Raw genomic sequence first — 22,421 nt, forward strand, 5'->3', positions numbered from 1 at the left:
TTTTCAGATTTTCCAGATTCTTTGGCAGTACTTTTAAAATCCAAATTTAAGGATGAATAAAGAAGAGATGAGCAGGTAAATTTTGATAGTTCATTCATTAGCAAAAACAGTATGCTTCATTTAGCAAAACAAACAGTTTTAAAGAAAAAGAAAAATGCCGCTGTGCGTCTGTGATGCGTACACATGCACGAACACAAAAGCCCGCTAAATTTTAAAAGTTTGAGAGTTTTCAAAAAGTCCAGATTCTTAGGTGGTCCGTATTTCTAGCATCTAGAATTCTGGACTTCTACTGTTTCTCAATTTACGATGAGATTGTGTTCTGGCAAACCCATCGTAAGTCGAAAAAGAATACCACACCTACCTTTTTAAAAAAAAATAATTAAATTTTGAATAGCTTTATTCCACATTGAAAAAAAACCCAAAAACGTACACAGCTGAAAACACACTGGGAATGAAGAATGTTTAAAGCATTGAACTAAAATTAATTTCTGGATGGTGGGGATACTCAAGCGACATGGTCATCAATATCACTCTCATATCTGCATATCGCAAACGCAGAAACAGATCAGAATTCGAAATTGAAAGTACGGATTTGAACCATCGTAACTTCGAAAAATATTGTCAGTCCATCGTAAGAAGTGAGGCACCTGTATTTATAAATCCCATACATTTTATTTAACCTTACTCTGCCACAAGAAACTTATGCACTTGTATCCTTAGTTTACTCCCTTTATGAAATTATGTCCTCAGGTTTATATATTCTTTCAACCAAAAGGCAACATCATAGTTCTCAACATTACAAGTAATCTGCCACTCATGCGATCAGCCCGATTACATTTCTTTGAAATGTACAACTATCCACTACATTTTAACTATACCTCCAGATTTTGTACCATTCACAAATTTAGAAGTTATGCTGTACACGCAAGTCATACATATAGGAAAGAAGTGATCCTGTATCCAACCTCAGGACGACTGCACATGCAATTCCCTCCAGCTCAAAAAAACGTTTCACTGCTATTCTTTGTTTCCTCTTGCTTTGAAAACTTGTCACCTATACTGCTGCTGCCCCATGTATTCTATGGGTTTCAATCTTCATAACAAGCCTATTATGTGCCACCTTTAAGCTCAGCCATCCTATATTAAGTGCACCTCTCGTTGATCTCTTCTGTTACCAGATTTAAAACCCTGAGCAAGTTGATTGGAAGCAATTTGCCTTTAACAAATTCAATGTCTGCTTTATCAAAGCAACCCTCACTTGTCTAAGCTAATTCTGTCCAATTCTAGAATTTTCTCTGTCAAAGTTAAATTTTTGAGTTGTAGTTATAGGGCTTATCCCACAATTTTCTTTGAACAAGAATGTAACATTTAAATTTCTCCAATTCTCAGGCACCAACCATACCAGATTCTGCAATTTCCTTCCTTGCTTCTTTTAGCAATCTTGAATGGAACCCATCTAGACCAGGTTATTTATCTATTTTAAGTGCAGATAGTCTTTCTAGTATTTCATCTTGCTTTTAGCTTATCCAGAATCTCAGCTACATCTTACTAAGCTGAGGTTCTAGCCCCAGCTTCCTTGGAAAAGTTTACAATAGAATCTCCACCATGCCCCATGCCTCCATGAGCAGATTCATGCCCAATGTCTCCATAAATAGATTTTTGATTGGGTTGAGAAAGGAAAGGATTAAGAATCCCAACATCTTGCATATAAAGATAAAGTCAAGACATAAGAAATAAGAGCACATCTCCAAATGTTTCAGTGAGGTTGATTTTAAAGATGATCTTGAAGGACAAAAGAGAATCAGAGGTACTCCACCTCTCCCACTTTCATTTATTCAGTATCCCATTACCTCACCCGCCCCCCCCCCCCACCCCCTTTCATGTGTTCTTTCTCCATCTCACACCTCAGTCTCAAAACAAGTCTGGACATGAACTGTTGACTGTCCCATTTTTCTGCATGGATGTTGCCTGGCCTGCTGGGTCACCACAGGTTCTCTTTGTCTTAATTTTCCACATCAGATATCAGAAACAATAAATATTGTGCACTCCTTGTGGTTGAAATTACTTTTCTATCATGAAAAGGCCAAAAGAGTGTTCAGATTTTATGCCAAGAAAAAAAGAATGCAGATGCTTGATATCTAAAATAAAAATAAGTAATGCTATTTCTACAATGAAAGATCTCAACCCTGTGTAACGGAGTCCAGAGGACCCCAAAAACTAACAGTAATAGATATGCACTACAACACAGGGTTATTTAAACAAAAGTAGTTTTTAAATTATATTTGAACAAGGAAACAGAATTAAACTTTAACTTATTATTTAACCTACTTACTTAACCTACCTAATCTCCCCGCTAATCCTAAGCGCAGGTGTATGTAATGTATATTTAAAATTAGAAAAGTTCTTTGGATCACAGACCAATGTCACTGATTGCATGCAATTCTTGTACTGTGCACAGAAGTTAGCATTAACAAAGTTCACCAGTCTTTGGTACTTTACAGGCAAATGGTTACCACTCAGGAGGGTTCTTGCTGGTTTTCAGAGAGAGATTCCTTTTCCAGGACATCTGCAACTGATTCCTTCTCAATCAGTTTTGCCCCCTTCAGGGTTCTCCAGATGATCCTCTTTCTTTCAGGTCACCTTTTAGACCACCAGTCTTCTCCTTTGACCAGGCAGCCTTCCACTGCCTGCAGAAATCACATGCTCTCCCAGGCTAGTTGTATTCTGCAACTTTGTGGCTCTTTCTGCAAAAAGCACTCTGTAAAAATCCTGCAAATATTCTGTGTTTTAAAATGTGTGTGTGCAAGCTGCTTTCGCAATTCCTCCCAAACCACCTCTAAGTACTCTGTCACACCTGAAATGTTAATTTAGTTTCTCTTTCCACACACACTCTCTGACCTGCTGAGGTTATCGAATATTTTCAGTTATTATTGCATTGGGTATTTAAATCTGGCCAGCCAATATTTTGTTCGAGTCTCTCAGTCATCATCTATAACTGTACTCCAAAAATCAACAGTACACATTCTAAATCCTGGAAGTTGTTGGGATAATGAACAATAGAGCTGTCCTCTCTCCTTTTGGACAGACCCCATAAACAAACACCCCTTTTAACTAATATTACTTACCCATGAAACCACTCTTCCATTGAAGCACGGCAACTTGGCATTATCATCAGAAATCTCTTCCTTTACAACCCTGCAATGCAAAGTAATGGCAGCATTAAGCAGGATCCATTTGCATTTAAAAGGTAGCCAGAAGAGCCCAGAGGATGTAGTCTGAAAATTAGATCTGGTTGCATAAATGTTGGCAATTATAATTCCACTATTTAACTTAATTAATGCTGTCCTTCTTGCCGCAATTATAGAACAGTTCGAACAAGTACCGAGATACTTGTTTGCAAAAGCATTAATTAACTCCACATAATTTTCAACAAGCTACTCATATTGCAGAATTTTGTGTGTGAGTAATCTTTTGGTGTTCTTCAAATCTTCAAATGAAAGACTGGTGGATACAATGGAGGTGGGTATCAATCTCACCCACCAATTTTCCATGGGATCTTACCTACTCACAGTTTCACCTTGAAATTTCCCCAGATAGCACACAACACAGTGTCACTCATTGCCACAGACTTAATCATTGCTGAAACAGGCTTATTAAAGAATTGCGTCATCGAGTTGTACAGAAGAGAAATGGGCCCTTGGGCCCAACATACCCAAATCCACTATTTTGCCTAACTACCCTTAAACATAATTATTGTATCTGACTCCATTATCTTCTCTAGCAAAGGGTTCCAGAGGTCCAAGGTCTCCACCTTGGCCCCAGTGACCTACAAGACCAAGCTCCTGATGCAGGTCTCCACCATACACTCAGTGATCTACAGGATCGAGCCTCTGACATGAACTTTCATCCTGAACCCACTGGCCCACAGGACTAGGCTTCACACGCAGGTCTCCTTATTGGCCCTGACAACCTACAGGATTGAGCCTCCATCATGAACTTTCACCCTGAACTCTGCGACCTACAGAACCGAGCTTTGGACATGGGTTTCTACCTTGGCCCCTGCGACCTAGTGGACCAAACCTCCATCACAAACTCCCACCCTTGCTCCGGGAGTGCACAGGCCTCTCTCTCTCTCTCTCTCTCTCTCTCTATGTTTGTGTCTGTGTCTCTCTCTCTCTCCACCCTGACTTTCCCAATCCTCCCCTCCCTCCCTTGGACCCTTCCCACCTTCCACCTCCTGATCCACCCATCCTCCTCCCCTCTCCAACATCCTCCACCCTAATGAACCTCCCTTTAACTCCTGCCTGGTCTTCACCATCCCCACCGACCTTTCCCTTTCAGAAACTGAATACACTGTCCTCAGTAGAGGCCTCACCTTCACCTCCCTTTCCTCACACCTCAACAAATTCCATGCATGCCATGATGCTGAACTCTTCTTCTGTCGGCTTCGTCTCCATGCCTACTTTCACAACGTGTCTACCCCCCCCTCCCACTACAAATCTCTTCTCCTACTTTAAACCTCCTTCCTCCTCCTGAACACTTTGTTCTGCCTCTTCTGCCTGTTCTGGACCTTTATATTTCCAACCTCCGCTGTGACATCAACCATACCAACTTCATTACTCCCCTCTCTCATTCCAATCTCACCCCTTCAGAACACCTAGCCCTCCACTCTCTGCACCAAGGGTGATGCTGTTGTTAGGTCCACTGACCTCTATCTGGCCGAAGCCAGGGGAAAATCTCAGACACCACCTTGTACTTACTCCTTAAACAGGACCCCACCAAAATTCATCAAACAACTGTATCATGCACCATCTCTGAACCCATCACTTTCTGTCACCACCCTGGCACGGCCTCTAACCTTATTGTTTTCCAATCCCCACAATGACTGCTTCTACCTCCTACCCAAGATCCACAAACCCAATTGTCTGGCAGACACATTGTGTCTTGCACACAGAATTGGTCTCCACTTAGCTTGACTCTATTTTGTCCCCCTGGTCCAGTCCTTCCCCACCTACATCTGAGACACCACCCGCTCTCCATCACTTCAACAACTTCCAGTTCCCGGAACTTGATCGATCGCCTCACGTTACCAATCCCTATACACCTCCATACCCCATACTGAAGGTCTCAAAGCCCTTCATTTCTTTCTGGACAATAGACCCAACCAGTTACCCTCCACCACCACCTCCTCCAGCTTGCAGAACTTACCTTCACTCTCAAAAATTTCTCTTTGATTCATTTCAGTTTCTCTAGGCTAAAGGGGTAGCAATGGGTACCCACATGGGCCCCAGCTATACCTGCCTTTTTTGTTGGCTCTGTGGACTAATCCATGCTACAAGCCTACACAGGCAAGGCCCCACAACTCTTCCCCCGTGACATCAATGACTTCTTTGGTGCTGTCTCATGTGCACATGATGAGCTGATGGACTTCATCCACTTTGCTGCCAACTTCCACCCTGACCTCAAATTCACTTGGTTCATGTTTAGCAACATTCTCCCTTTCCTCGATTCCCGTCTCCATCTCGGGAGACAAACTCTCGACAGACATCTTCTATAAACCCACAGCTACCTCCACTACACCTCTTCTCATCCTGTCCCCTGCAAGGCTTCTAGTCAATTCTCTCAATTCCTGTGTCTCCATCACATCTGCACCCAGGATGAGGACTTCTATGCCAGATCATCAGAGATGTCCTCTTTCTTCAAACAACATGGCCTTCCCTCCACCACCATCAACTCAGCCCTCACCTGAAAATCCTCTATTACCCGCACATCTGCCTTGGTCCCTTTCACAATAAGGACAGGATTCATTTGGTCCTCACCTAACACCCCACCAGCCTCCACACACATCCTCCTCCATTTCTGCCACCTACTACGTGGTCCCACCATTAGACACAAACCCCTCTCCGCTTTCCACAAGGACTGCTTCCTCCATGACTCCCTTGTCCACTCCTACCCCCCACCAATTGTCCCCTTAGGACCTACTCCTGTCATTGTAGGAGGTGCTTCACTTGGCCCTTGTGACCATTCATGGCCCCAAACTGTCCTTCCAAGTAAAGTAACATTTCACTTGTGAATCTGCAGGGGTCATCTACTGCATCTGGTGCTCCCGTTGGAGTCTCCTTTACATTTACTGGACACAGACTGGGAGATCATTTGTTGAGCACCTCAGCTCTGTTTGCTGCAATAGTGTGGATCTCCCAATGGTCACCCATTTCAATTCTCCATCCCATTCCCTTGTTATCATGTCTGTCATCGTCTCAGACTGAGACCAGCTGCAATTGAAGGAACATCACCTCATTTTATGACTAGGCACCCTCCAACCATATGGCATTAATATCCACTTCTCTGGCTTTCATAAACCCCCACTCCTTTCCTTCTTTCCCTGTTGCCTTCCCCTAGCTTTGTTTCTCCATTCATCTCCTTTTGCACAAACATGATAAATTCCTACCTATCCCTTATCATAGCCTATTAACACCTTTTATTGGTTTGGATTCCTCCACAGCCAGCATTGTCTGAATTCTGAGACTTTCTGAGATTTTCTGTTTCTGGCTTATTCTGCTTATTCCTTGAAGAAAGGGTCAGGGCTAAATCTTCAACAAAATATCTTTGTCTCCTATGGATGCTGAAAAGACCAGCTTAGTTCCTCCAGCAATTTGGTGTGTTTTTGCTATAATCATAGTGTCTGCAAACTTGCATGTTTCACTCCAGATGTCAACCGCTCTCTGTGAAAAAAACTTTCTCCTCAAATCCCTTTTAAAACTCCTTCCTCTCAGCTTGAACACAGCCCTCTTGTTTCTAATATCCCTACCACAGGAAAAAGATTCTGACTACCTACCCAATCTTTGGATCATATAATTTTAAATACTTCTATCAGGTTAGCTTCAACCTCTCTTTGCTCAATGGAAAACAAGTCCACCTTATCCAATTCTTCCCCATAAGTCCTCCCAGCCAGGCAACATCCTGGTCAATCTTCTCTACACTCTCCAGTGCAAACACATCCTTCCTATAGTGGGCACACAATGCTCCAAATGCAATCTATTCAGTGTTTTGTAAAGTTGCAACCTCACATCCTAATTTTATATTCCATGCCCCATGTATTGAGCCTTCTTCACAATTCTTTCTACCTGGGAACTATGAACCTAAAAGGTCCTTCTGTTTAATCAATATTCCTTAGCATGCTATCACTTTCTGCATATGTCCTATCCCTATTTAACTTTCCAAAATGCATCACCCATGAACTAGTTGGGATTAAATTCTATCTACCTACACTCTGCCAACTTTCCATCTAATCTATATCCTGGTGTAACCTTAAACAACCTTCCTTGAAATCTACACCAACTGCATCTATGTCACCAACATACTTGCTAATCATATCTTCAAGTTGTTAATATATATCACAAACACCAAGGTTCCAAGCACAGATCACTGTGGAACACCATTGGTCACAGATTTCTAATTAGAACGGCATCCTTCCACCACTTTCTACCTTCTATCGCCACATCAATTTTGGATCCAATGTGGCATAAGCTTCTTGACCAGCCTAACAATTGGGACATCAAATGCCTTGCTACAGTTCACACAGACAACATCTATTTTTATTAAACTGTTTAGTTACCGCCTCAAAAGGCTCAATCACATTATGAGGCCTGACTGAATAGCCCCTGCCTTTCCAAATGTATACAATTCCCATTATTTCAGATTTTCTCTAATAATTTCCCTACCTTTAACATAAACCTCACTGGCCTTTAGTTGCCCAGCTTATCCCTTCTGCCTTTCTCAAATAACAAACACAATAGAAATTTTCCAGTTTTCTGGCACCTCATCTTTGGCCAAACAAAGATGCAAAAATCACTGTCAAGGTCCCAGCTATATTTTCCCTTGTATCCATGGTAATCTGTGCTAAATTTCATCCAGCCCTGGGGATTTATCAACTCTTATGAATTCCATGATATCTAACATTTCCTCCTTAATACTGATCTCCTCCAAATTATCCATGTACTCTTCACTTAACCCACTATCATCCATGTCCCCCTCCTTAGTGAATACTGGTATTTACAGGAAGCATACAGATGAAATGAGAGGTACCTTGAGCACATTCCCTGGCTCCACACATAATTACTTCTTTGGTTAAAAAGGGATCCCGCTCTTTTCCTCTTGCACCTGACATACCTTAATCCTCATTTATTTCCATTTCACTCCTCCACACTCAAGAGACTCCCTCAATCCCACTTGCCAGTACTTGCCAGGTGTTTTCTATTTTTTGGAAGAGAAACTCAGCAGGTCAAACAACATTTCAGGCTTGAGCCCTTCATCAAGGAATGTCGATGTTGAAGGGCTCAAGCCCAAACTATTATGTATCTTTATCTTAGCTATATAAAATGTACTGATTGACCTGCTGACTTTCTCCAGCATTATCCTTTTACTTTTGTCTTATATTTTTTCGTATCAAAACTTCAATATCCTTTGTCAGCCAGGGTTTCTTAATCTTGTTATGTTGGTCCTGAACTCTTACCAACTTACCCTCAAGCAATAAGAAAGTTATCCACTGGCAAGCAAGGACAATGGATACAATGAAAACTGAGATACCATCTTCCTTTTGGAAAGTAGTTGGTTCAGGGAGCTATCTATAGACCAAGATGCTGCTCCATTTTAAACAGTCAACAAAATACATGCCTTTACCCCTCCCCATAATACTCTATGCATGCCAACACAATTCTGTTCTCCAAAGAGTTATTGATTTGTTTGTTGTGGCAGGTCTATTCATATTGGAAGCATCACTTTAATTCCTTCCTCTACTAGTAGTAATGTGACCAAAGTCCAGATCTCAAAAACATAACACAAACAATTTAAACAATTTGCACGTGGGCACTTTGTGCTGAGCCTTTGCAACAAAAACACAATAATCTTTTATTTTCTTCCTGAGGCAAGCTTAAGACAACATTGTCACTGATTAGCTTAGTCAAACCCACATGGGATTCCTAATTCTTGTAGATAAACACCCTGTGTTTAAGAACTATAGCTGGACACTATTCCTCTCAACAGCCTTTGGGTCAGAATAGAAAGCAGGCTTGGAATCTGACTGAACCTGATGCATCATTTCCTCTCTGCATTCCCGCCTTGGAAGTATGTCCATTGTATCTGAACACGTTCCACTGGAATACAAACAATTGCTTTTAAAGACAAGCCATACATTACAGCAGTTTAGTGGACATAAATTGTAAGTCATTATCAAAAAAAATTATGAAAAAAATGAATTCTTGTAAAATTTATGTTGAAGAAAGCAAATAAAGGAATACAATCATTTTTCAACTTGCAGATGCAGATCTTGCAGTTTCGCATATGAAAAATTACAAGGATCATTTTCTAGGAACGCAACCCCCTTGCATCCCATAATCAATGTGTAAAGATTGGATCAGTAGATAGTGGTATAAACATTCAGCATTTTACTAGATCTTTAATTGATTATTCAATCTAGCCATTTCATGTTTAATTTGTAACGATTATCTACAATAATGGGATCATGCTGAAATTACTGGTAGGTTTTAGCTGAGTTTGTGGAAAGAAGCAAAACAGTTTATACCTTTGTCCTTAAAAGTAGCAAAATATTATTCAGACATGGCTGTCATTCTCAATCACTCTGGAAAGCTGTAACAAAGCCGATAATATTGAGGACTAAATTAGAGTTTTCAACATACCCTGCCCAAAAGAGGTTAGAGAACCTAAGGCGCAAATGTTTCAAAGCTGCCTGTCTGACAGCAGGGATCTGTCTGTGCTTTCAAATGAAACACAGGAAAATGCATGTCAAACAATGAGCACATGCAGTACCCTAATAAAATACAATTTCATGTTGATATAATGAGCCAACTAATTTCTTTTCATGTTAAAATGGACTGCTCATAAAAGCAAAGCAGATTCTGCAGCAACATCCTCCAAATAGCAACAGATTCAAAATTTAAAGGTCAGCCTATAAAAATATGGAACTACATACAGCTTCTGTAAACACTTTTTTTTCTCCTTCCCGGTCTAATTCTCCTCATCCCTCCGGAGTTATTCATGCCAACCATCAGTAGGCCCACAAAACACAGTGGGATCCTCTGATGTGCATGTTCAGAGATAAGCCCCAATGTACCTTCATTACTTCTGATGTTCATCATAATCTCACAATAAATCAAACCAATGAAAACCTATTAAAATGGCTTGGCAAGATTCAAAGAATGAAGATTAAAGCGGTGTAACATGGCAGTGCTGCCAGAGCTGCAGACCCACGGAAAGTGGGGACCAAAGTCTCAGCGCTCCCCCATGGGTCCAACTGCCATCGGCTCGGTACAGGCTTTAAACGGCCTGTTAAAGGAACTGACAGTGGGTTTATTTTAAAATTCTGCGACCATGGGATCTGGGCCAAGCACCAGGAAATGGGGAGACCACCCCCTATTTGAGAAGGAGGAGCAGAGAAGATGACCCACAGGAAGATGAAGACGGCAACGGACCAATGAGGGGCTCGGAGGATGAAGATCACACAGGCGGTGGGCTGTTGGTGACTTGAGGCGAGGAATCTCTGCAGGCTGCAGGCGACTGTGGTCACAGGCCGGTGACATTGCATCCAGAACTTGGGTTCAGACGGAAGCCTGTATAGCTGCGGAGGCTACAGGAATGTGGAGGTGAAGCCATAGAAACTCAGTGACCCTTTTCTCCAGCTTTAAGGGGCACTGGGTAATTTTTGTTGAAAGCAAATTTTTCTCTCTTATGGTAGACCAAAGGAAATTTCGTGTAATATCACTTTTTCTGTTTTATTACATGACAATAAAATAATTTTGAATCTTGAAATTTCCACTGATTCTCTATCCCTCTGTCCCAAATCATATTTAAAGCACTAGGAGATACAAGGTTGTAAATACCGGAATTTGGAACAGAAAAACTGCGAGAGTAACTCAGAGTCAAGCAGGATTTGTGGAGGGAAATGGATGGTCTACATTGAACATCTTTCATTGTTGCTGTAGGGGTTCTTGCACAATTTAAAAGTCATTTACAAGTACAGATTTTCACTCTACTAACTAAAAAAATAGTTTGCCAAGAATACAAATAGCTGAGGGAGGGAGGGGAGACAATGAAGTAGATTTAGTAGCTTCTCTATCTGCAATTATTGTTCAGGGATGAAATATTACCAGAGTTTAAGCTCGACAGTCAGCTCATGAAAAATTTACAAGCACAGAATATAATGTAATGCTTTGGTTGGAAGTGAACTAGTAAATTTATGCCCTTAACACTAGCAACTGGAAATTTCTCCATTCTCCAGGTGACTGTTTGTCTCAACAATAAAGGAGAATCAGGAGCTGTGTTGTGACGGCAATCAGTGGTGAGCGAGGTACCGTAAGGATCGGTGTTAGGCCTGCAACTGTTAACAATATACATTAATGATCTGAAAGAGGGGACAGAGTGTGGTGCACTGTATCTAAGTTTGATGATGATCACTAAATTTGAGTGGAAAAGCAAATTGAGCAGAGGATCTAGAGGAGACTGCAGAGAGCTTTAGATAGGTGAAGTGAGTGGACACAGGTCTGGCAGATGGAGTACAATGTTGGTAAATGTGAGGTTAGCTTTGGGAAGATCAGATTATTATTTAAATGTGAAGCGATTGAAGCATGCTGCCATGCAGAAGGACTGGGGAGTGCTGTGCATGAATTGCACAAAGCTGGTTTGCAGGTTCAGTAGGCTATCAAGAAGGCAAATGGAATGATGGTCTGCATTGTGAGAGGAATTGAATTTAGGAGCAGGGAGGTTATGCTGCAACTGTTCATGGTACTGGTGAGCCACATCTGGAGTATTGCATTCAGTTCTGGACTCCTTACTTGAGGAAGTAAGTATTGGCTTTGGAGACTGTGCAGAGAAGATTCATCAGGTGGATTCCAGACAAGATGGGGTTAGCATATGATGGAGATCATTTTGTCTGGAACTGTACTTGCTGAAATTTAGGAGATCCTATAGAAATGTACAAAACTTTAGGTGGAGGTAGATCAGTTGTTTCCAATGGTAGGGGAAACTAGAACAGTTAGCCATAGCATCAAGATTCAGGAAAGTAGATTTAGGATGGAAATGAGGAGGTACTGCCTTTCTCAGAGGGTGGTAAATCTATGGAATTCGCTGCCCATTGAAGCAGTGGAAGCTACCTTGGCAAATACATTTAGGACAAGGTTGGATGGATTTTTACATAGTAAGGAATTAAGGGATATGGGGAAAAGGAAGGTAGGTGGAGATGAGCCCATCATCAGATCAGTCATGACAGAGGCGGCACAGTTAACATAGCAGTTAGCGCAACGCTAATACAGCGACAGTGATTGGGACCATGGGCTCGAATCCCACGTTGACTGTAAGGAGTTCCTCTGGTTGCTCCAGTTTCCTCCCACCCTTCAAAAACATACCATGGGTTGTAGGTCAATTGGGAGTTATTGGGCGGCGTGGGCTCGTGGGCCAAAAGAGCCCATTACCATGCTGTATGTCTAAATTTAAAAATCTCATTGAATGGTGGAGGAGGCTTGACCGGCTGGATGGCCTACATCAGGGGTGTCAAACTCAAATTCACGGAGGGCCAAAATTAAAAACTTGTACTAAGTCGAGGGCCGAACTAAATATTTATTGAAAATTTTCAACAACATCTGCATGTTTTCTCTTCTTTCAACATATGTAATGTTAAACTTTAGGATATAACTTTAGGAGGATAATGTTACAGGTCAGGAGTGGGTAGCTCAAGTTCACCCTTTGCTTGACCTGAGGGAAACATATTTGGTCCCTGTGGAGATGTAGTCAGCATTCACAGGTTGTGTCCATTTCGGCCTGCATCAGGACTCAGCATTTCCTGCTCACTCCTCAGGCTCTAGGCCTCTATTCACCCTCGACCCACCATCCTCTACCTGACCAGTCCTTTACCCAACCTCTACTCACCCCTCACTCCACTTGCTCTGCCTCTACCCACCCCATCCTATACACGCCCCTCTACTGCCTCTCCCCTCAACCTGTTCCTCCCTCTACCCGTCTCTCACCCTCTAATCACCCCTCCCCTACTCGCCCTGCCTCTCCCCTTTTACCTCTTCCCTATCCACCCCTCCTTCTACTCATCCCTCCCTCTAACTGCCCCTCGCACCACCATAACTTCCCCTGCCCATTACTCCTCACCTACACCCTCTGCCCACCTCTGCTTACCCACCCAGTCAGGCCCAGCGCGCTGCCGATCAGCCTTTGCGGACAGCCACCATCTCTCTCTTCACGTGCAGAGCCGAACCAGCCGTCCCTGGGGTCCACGCGGGTGCAAGCGCCGAAGGCCGTGGCGAGCGGGAGAAGTGCGCTCGCGCTGTGGAAGGGCCGTCCGGTGTCAGTCGCGCGGGGCTCGCGCTGCCCGAGGGCCGTGCGCAGCCTGCCATGCCCGTCGCACCGACAGGAAATCACAGGCGCCCGCCCATCCGCCGCACCGCTCAACAGGTGGGAGAAGTGACTGGTTGTGCGGGGAGCCTTCCAACTGGCTTGCCGGCTGATGACATTGACAGACTTCTCGTGTGACAATTTCTCGTGTTACAATGGGGAAGGATGTGCAATGAAGGGGGAAGATGGTGGGAGTGACATTACCAAAAAAAAGCATTGGCTCTCGCTGCAGGGCGGGCCACCTCTAATACATTTTTGAAATGATCTTGCGGGCCAAATATAATTATATCGCGGGCCAAATTTGGCCCGCGGGCCAGAGTTTGACATGTGTGGCCTACATCTACTCCTATTTCTGATGCTGTTATGTTATCATGTTAACTAAAGATCCAAAGGCATGAATTCAAATCCCACTCCAGCAACCATAAGAGACAAATTTATTTAAACCTTCCATCAACTGAAGAGTTTAAAAAAAGCCAAAGCAATTAAGGTCTTTCATAGTATCTTGATCATTATTTGGATGGATGCAACAATGCCATAAGATTTAGGAAATACGGCAATTGTTCAAAAATGCATGCAGCAAAGCTGATTGCAAGATCTGTGTTATCATTTCATTCCTCAATGTAGCAGGGAAACTATGAGCTCAAACTCATTGCAAAACAATCCAAGCAGAATCTGCCAATAGCACAACGTGGTTTGAATTTGACGCCTGTCTGGGAAAAGGGGGATACAGATTAACATGCATTCATCACTGATTTGAACAAATCCTTAGAATAGTCAACAATATGTGTAATTTGACTTTTGTACATAAACAGGGTCACACTAAACACATGCCTGGCCTTGACTGTATGGCTAGGTACATTCTCTTGGTGACTAGGCTGAAGCTCAAGCAATTTTACATGCACTCCCTCCAGTAAATAAGGATGATTTGCTGGTGGGAAATAAAATTTGACATCAAGGTCTTGAACACACAAATTGAACCAGTGTTAAAGAAATTTCTGCTGAAAACACAACTCAGGTAAACTGGACAGGTCATCGGAATGGAAGACCACCTTTCAACAGACCTCTCCTGGGGAATTGAGGCTTGGAAAAGAATGATCATTCCTTTCAATGGTCAAAACACAATCTTAAGTGTAATTTTCAGAGGGCCAATATCAATATTAAAAAATTTGCAAATAACTCAGCACCAGTAGCCTTTGTTTATGTTAACATGCAACAGTTCTGAGCAAGATCCAGGTTTCACATGAAAGGTGCTTAAGAAATACAACGTCAGACATCATGGTACAGACTCCTGGAGCAGAGTCCATGCATCAGGGTTCAGCATTGAGAATCACATGCAAAGATGTAGATGAGGTACAAGGCAATATCATCTGTACAGAATTATCCATTTTGATGTTTGTCAGCTGGTGACAAAGTAGTAGCAAGTTTTTCCTTTGGTATTAAGTTATTGGAGTTCCAAATAATTGTAATTATAATTCTGAATAAGTGATGATGTCCATGGATGGAACCAGGAACTTAATACTTCAACTTTTCATCTTTACTTCTAAATCCAAGGGAATCCCCACAATCAATAATCAACACTTCTCAATTTGCAGAACCGATTTAAAAATTAGACAAATTGAACATGAAATTGTACAAGATTATACACTATCTGTGGCTAACTTTGTTTGACAGTGAAGTACTGACAAGTGGAACTCACGCAAATATTCTTTGTTTTTCTTGTTGAACCCTGGGCCTTTACCTCCTAGGCATGCTGTGAGAAAAGAGGAGTTCCTCTGTTTTCACTACAATCACATCTGCAGACTTTTGGGTTTTACATCATTTTAACTCCAGCCCAGATCACAGTTAAACCCAACATGGAACATACAACTTAATTCCATTACAGTCAAAGACTGCAACATACCTCCACAAATTAACATTCAATTGATATTCTAAGGAAAAAGGAAATTGACCGATTAGGTTAATGTTCAAGAAATTTTTTTATGGGCATTACAAGCACAGCATTTCTGCACGCTTATGGTTTCCAAATTATTTAACTCTCTGCATTATCCCATCAAGACAACTAGAAAGCTAGACCACAGGGAGAAAAAATATATTTTTCACCTCTGTATGCTAGGTTGCCTTTGTACACTCTAATAAAGAGAGCTGTTCTGTCATGGGTGCACAGGGATGTTGGTCTCTGATGAAACTCCATGACCTTACTTCACCAGAGGCAAAGGTGATGGGAGGTGGCAGTTTCAGTAATCTGTGTTAGAACCCGACATTGGTGTTGTCTGATGGAATCTACACATTCTTGCGCTCACAATGCAGGCTTTGTGTGGAAGTTCCAACTCCTTCCCACTTGTTGGCCGACAGGTGAATTGATCACTGAAAATGCTCCCCAAGTTTTAGTGAATGGCTGGAGAATGGGAATGATAGACTATAGGTTACAGAGAAATAACCAGAGGAATGGGATTGATGGGCTTGAACTGAGAGTTGACATAAACGTGGCCTCCTCTTATGTATGATGCCCACCCTGATTACTTTTAGTCTCATGTTTGGGTAAAGTGCTTGAGAGCAGAGCAAATGCATCCATTTCATCCCAACCAAAATCCTCAAAGCACATCCAAGGGTAGATCAGGACTATACCTTAGGATACCATCTCACAACACCTGGCAACAGGAAAGGCATGTGGAGTAGCATACCAAAGTTAAAGAAAGTTTAGATGAGACATCAAGGGCAAGTTTTTTTTCCCCACCACACACAAAGAGTTGTGGGTGCTTGGAATGCATTGCCAGGGGTGGTAATGGAGGTTGGAACAAAATGGTAATTTAAGAGACTCTTAGACAGGTGCATGGATGAAAGAAAAATAGAGGGTTATGAGGTAGGGAGGGTTTAGTTTTTTTTTGGTAGGTATATATGGGTTGGAATAACATCATGGGCTGAAGGGCCTATACTTTGCAGTAATGTTTTATAACATCCTTATTATCTCCATATTTCCCCATTAGGACCTTTTTTTTCTACATTCAATCTGTAATTTTGTGGCTATAGTATTCACATTTACTCTGAGAGTCTTTCTTTTTTATGACTTAAATTTTATTGAGTTCTTTTAAAAAAGTTTCCTCAAATCCTCGAGTCAGTGTTAGTAATGCAAATAATAAGTTACAATACAAACTTATCCATAAAACAGAAACAAACATTTCAGCAAAAAAAAATCAATATAATAACCTTATGTATCTATTTAGACCCTAATAACAGAAAAAAAACTGCCATTCATTAATATGCTCACCACAACATCCACCACTATTTTTCCCCCAGGAAACCTAGATATTTGCCCCACTGAGAGTCTTTCGAAATGAAATTTTTCTCCAACTTGTTGTTACAGAACAGCAGTTTGCGAACACATCATTTTTGTTCACACATTAATGTCAAATGCAAGGTTGTGCTCTTATTCTCTCTGAAACATCATTCACTCTCCCTTCAGTTATTTATTTTCAGTGAAATATTTTACCAAAATTGACTTGTTTGAATGAAATAGCTCCCAAGTCATCTACTTCTCCTGCACCAGCACATATTCCTTCACATGGTGTGATTGATTAATTAGATTTTCATTCAGAGGAAGCTGGTTCCAGAATTTTAACTCTAGGAAATTAATATTAAACAATTAGAACAGAGCTTCATTGTGTCAGTAATTGTACCCATTTCACTTTCACTTACTTCTCCCACTCTTTCAGTTTTAAACAACAGGGAAAAAAGCAAGAATTTTCAGTTGATCCAGTGCGGTTGCAGTTAAGATAGTGCATTAAAAGTGTTGGCATTTGGCAAATGTCAAAAGTAGCCAGTCCCATCACATCACCACTGGATTGTCATCTAGCAAGCCAACAACCAGGCACGTCTTCCAATGACATTTTGGGAATATTAAAGCTAATCTCTTCAGTCTGCATTATATTGTTTATTCCCAAATCAATTCTATGTTCTCCATAGCAACTATCTAAGACCAAACCAGATTCTTTACAACTTTCATCATATTTAACACCAAAGTGAGCTAGAGAATAAATATCCACCCCACTAATTATTTCCATTTCTAAAGTAGCACCCTACGGTGCCACTGCTTCAGCTCATTTACTGCTGAAACCTTCACTGCTCATAGAAACAGTGGAGGCTACCTCAGTAAATGTATTTAAGACGAGGTTGGATAGATTTTTACAAAATGAGGGAATTAAAGATATGGGGAAAAAAGCAGGTAGGTAGAGATGAGCCTATCATCAAATCAGCCATGATCACATTAAATGGTGGGCTGGATGACACACTCCTTCAGATTCAGATTTATTGTCAGAGTACATGCATGACATTACATACAACCCTGAGATTCTTTTTCCTGCGGGCAAAGCAGAATTACCATTTACTGTAGTCCAAAAAATAACTGTACACAAAAGGCACATGGGGAAATAAAGAACTGTAAACAAATTGGCTGTGCAGTACAAAGATAGAGGAGAAAAAATAAAGTGCACAAGTAAGAGTCCTTGAATGAGTCCCTGATTGAGTTTGTTGTTGAGGCGTCTGATGGTGGAGGGGTAGCAGCTGTTCTTGAACCTGGTGGTGCGAGTCTTATGACACTGATACTTCTTTCCTGATGGCAGCATCGAGAACAGGGCGTGTGCTCTGGGGCGTAGCCAGGTTCTAGTGTTAGGGGGAGTGAGCATTATAAAAAAGGCACCACGACTACTGTTCTCTGTGTGTACACATTTTGCAACCAGCACACAGGAAATTAATTTGCTCACAAAAGGTTAGTTACCTAAAATAATCTAGTTCCAGTATATAATAAAATCTTAACTAAATATGTTACTTCGGGGTCTTGGTTTCGTGTGATTTTTCGGCCAAAAAATGGCGCTTCTGGCACAAGTGTCCACTTGCCTCCTGACGAGGGTCCCGGGATGGGGCTGTCGACTGCTTCACCGTGACTCGGGTTTCACGGCAGGAAGATGCCCCTGGGAAACAACACTTGCCCTGTGATGCGCTGGTGGCCCACCAGCACAAATGCACCACAGGAGTTCCACAAGCACACAACTCAAAAGGCTCTACCTCTGAACCCAGGGGTAGCGGTCACTCCCTCTTAAAAAAAAACCCTTAGCTACACCTTAGCTATGTGCTGGGTAGGGTTGCCAGATTTGGCGCAAGATAAAAAAAAATTAAATTTTTTTTAAAGTTGTAAAATGTGCCAATAGAACCAAAAAGAGCCTAAAAATCTTCTAAAACAGCCAAAAAAACCACCAATCGACAATTAACCATTAGGCTGAGTAGGCTGAAGTCTAGGGGCCCAGAAGGTAAGGGGGCATATCAAACTACAATAGAAATAAGAGATACAACAATAGAAAAGTTACTTTAATAATGCCAAAGGGAACTAAGCCACAATATTAAAAGCATTTTAAAATTGCAACAAGTTGTAGCTTTCAACGCTCATGTTGATCAGCTTTCACCTATTCACTTAAATCAAAAAACAATGGGCCAGCTCAGGGAGCCGGTGGCTCAATGTGGGATCAATGGCCACTTCATTACCAACAATCCCCTACGCAGCTGGAACCACTCTGCCTGTGCCAGCGCCAGAGAAATGTGCATATCTGTTGTCACCTGCCTTCTTTTGTTAACTATATACCCAATTGTCATTACAGCATTAATTCCAAAAATTGTAATCGTAACACAGGTAAGGATAAAGAACCCATACACTTCAGGAAATATTCTTTGGCTTGGCTTTGCGGACGAAGATTTATGGAGGGGGGTAAATGTCCACATCAGCTGCAGGCTCGTTTGTGGCTGACAAGTCCGATGCGGGACAGGCAGACACGGTTGCAGGGGAAAATTGGTTAGTTGGGGTTGGGTGTTGGGTTTTTCCTCCTTTGCCTTTTGTCAGTGAGGTGGGCTCTGCGGTCTTCTTCAAAGGAGGTTGCTGCCCGCCAAACTGTGAGGCGCCAAGATGCACGGTTTGAGGCGATATCAGCCCACTGGTGGTGGTCAATGTGGCAGGCACCAAGAGAAAGGAAATATTATTTTCTATTCAAATACAGTGGAACATGGGAGTACTAGAAAACTAATATTAATAAAATTGTTTGATCTGATTTGGCTTTCAAGGACTCGAACATGTCCCGGCCCCTCTCTGTGCATACAAATGAAAATGCCATGAAAATGGACAGTGGATTATCAATGTGGTGTTTGCTCCCTGCCGGCCTCCTCAGAAATTAAGGGCAATGTGTTACAGGCTGAAAAACAAAGCAATCACTGATCAAATTCAATGTCAGGACCAAAAAAAAATCTAAATTCGTAATATTCATACAAATTAGCATGGACTTTAGTGAAGTCTATATCCAATGGACTTTTAATAAAACATAATTTTAATTTAATTATTTGCACTTTTTAATGTGGTTCATAAATGAAGTAATAATGGGGTAGAGAATGTCAATTCTTTGCTAGATACTTTTAGAATTGTTGCGTGAACATTTAATCTAACCATAGGTGAGATTATAGGTGTTGAAATAAAAACAAGTTGTTCAAGTTGTAATTTCCAATTCTGAAAAAAAATCTCCTGTCATTATATGAAGGAGGCAATATTGTCTGCTAAAATTAACATTGAGCTGCAATTCAGATTGAACAGAGGCCGCACGTTATAGGAGGCCAAAGTAAATGTCTCAATTCTTGTGTGTGAACACAAGAACCTGCGTTTTTGATCAGGTGTACTCGACACTGCTCATGGGCATGATCAGTTACTTTGCGACCCTGTAGTACAGGTTATAATATTGTGTAACTACAAAGTTTAAAAAAAATGTCGAAAAATAAACACATGACATTTCTAAATTTTAATCTGGTATTGCAAAACACTGTGGTTGAATGACGAAGTAATTTGAACTTCAAATATCATTTGCATTGATGGAGACATTAAATTTGAGATAGGAATGGAAAACAATGTGTAGTTGCTTCGGTGACACTAGTGTTGCGGGTATGTGGGTGGACATGGCCCGCGAATGCCCCCCATGACGCTAAGCCTAGGGACAAGGGTGGTAGTTAATCCACCACTGCCAATCGGCACTTTCTGCCATCAACTGATTCAAGAAAGCGCCAAATTTCTGTTGTTGGGTGCCAAAGGAGCCAAATCTGGTAGCCCTGATGCTGGGTGATGATTGCTGCAGATCTCATTTCTTTGGCTCTTTATGTTCAAATGCATAATTTCTTAAACCCCATTTATGACTATTAAAACATACCCAGGCTAGCTTTACCCATTCTATTCCTTGAAACTTACAAATATTCAAACGTCCACAGCCCATATCATCTGTTGCGCAGATACTGCTTTTGTACCATTTCCCAGTTAGTATAATCATGATTTACATATTTTCAAATCTATTCATCATCTTACCTCTTTCTTATGTTACTGCACTCAAGGCAAGAGACACATGATACCTACACTCTTACTTTGACCTCTTGACCATACAAGATTTTAATTACACTGATATGAGCATTTTGTTATTAGTTACCAAGTCACGAAGCTCTAAGTTTCCCTCACAGTTCATTCACTTTTTCCATCTTCATTTCTTAAATCTAACTTTGCCCTATTGTCACCTGATGACTGAGAATTAAACTTTATTTGAAAAAATTATTTGTAAAAAATCCTTATGGGTTGAGTTAAGAAATGGCAAGGGTAAAAGACCCTATTGGCAGTTATACACAGGTCCCCAAACATCAGCCTGGAAGTGGACTACAGGTGGAGACAGAAAAAGCGTGTCAAAAAGGAGAATCTCAAAATAATTTTGGAGGATTTTAACATGAAAGGCAATTGGGAATGTCAGGAAGGTACTGGATCTCAGGAGAGAGAATTTGTAGAACACCTTTGGAGCAGCTTGTCAAAAAACCCACTGGGGAAATCGGCAGTTTTCGAATGGGTGATGTGTAATGAAACTAAGGTGATTATGGAATTAAAGGTAATGGAACCCTGAGTAAGTAGTGATCATAACATGACAGAGTTCAGTTTCAAATTTGAAAAGAAAAAGCCGATATCAGGTGTGTCAATATTTCAGTGGAACATTATAGTGGTATGAGAGAGCCCAAGTTGACTGGAAAAGTAAATCAGATGTAGAGGTGGCATAGCAGAATTGGATGATATTTCTACAGGAAATAAAGAATCATTTGGGGGAGTTTAAGGGGGAGATTGATAGATATCTAATTAGCCAAGGTATCAAGGGAATATGGGGAAAAGGCCAGAACTTAGAACTAGATGTGAGAACAGTTTAGCTCAAGGTGGACTTGCAGAGTAGACTTGATGGGCCAAATGTCTTACTTCTGTTACTTTTTCTTGTGTATGTATTATTATTGCTTACTTAACAACAGACTCCAGCATTTTCTACACTATTATTTTGTTGGGAGGCAACCTTGCAAGAGACTTCAGCAGAGACACCCTGGAAGAAAAATCACGCTCCAAGCACAATCATTGATCATGGAGAAATCTGCCTCATTAGATTCAACTTCATTATACTTTGGGTGAAAAGCCTTCTGCCTGATTTTGATAGTTACATCAAGCTTGCTCACTTTTTCTCGTGCCCTTGATTTTTGAAACTTTGCCACTATGAGCAATTTCATGGAAATGCTCTATCAATTGAAAACTGATAAGTCTCCACCCTTAATCAAACACCTTAAAGATGGTGCAGAAATATTTGTGAAACTTTACCAAATATAAATAACCAGTTACATGGACAGATAAGTGAAATTGCAATTGTCTAGCAGGAAAAATAATTATTTTGTTCAGGGTATCATAAAATAGTATAGTCATACATTGTTAAGTTATTAGACTATCATCCCATAACCTGACCATTGATCTGGAGAAGTGAGATTTAATTTCATTATGTTAGTTGAGAAAATTTAAATTCAAGTAATCAAATTCAGAATTAAAAGCTACTTTCAGAAATAGAGGCCAAAACACTAGAAGATTATTATAAAAAATACATCTGTTCTCTATTCCTCTTAGGGAAGTAAATGTGGCTTATATTTACATTTCA

At 41.1% G+C, this 22,421-nt stretch overlaps 1 protein-coding gene across 4 annotated transcripts in view; it reads right to left on the reverse strand.

The window, feature by feature from the left end:
• The window catches only part of LOC138754419 (segment polarity protein dishevelled homolog DVL-1-like), a 131,164-nt gene that overhangs the window by 104,669 nt on the left and 4,074 nt on the right, over positions 1 to 22,421 (reverse strand). For all 4 annotated transcript variants that reach the window (XM_069918667.1, XM_069918664.1, XM_069918666.1 and 1 more), the window contains exon 2: positions 3,126 to 3,195. In XM_069918667.1, coding sequence (XP_069774768.1) covers positions 3,126 to 3,195 — 70 coding nt within the window. The remainder of the gene's footprint in view (positions 1 to 3,125; positions 3,196 to 22,421) is intronic.

Source organism: Narcine bancroftii, chromosome 2, assembly GCF_036971445.1.
Source record: "Narcine bancroftii isolate sNarBan1 chromosome 2, sNarBan1.hap1, whole genome shotgun sequence".
Classification (NCBI taxonomy): domain Eukaryota; kingdom Metazoa; phylum Chordata; class Chondrichthyes; order Torpediniformes; family Narcinidae; genus Narcine; species Narcine bancroftii.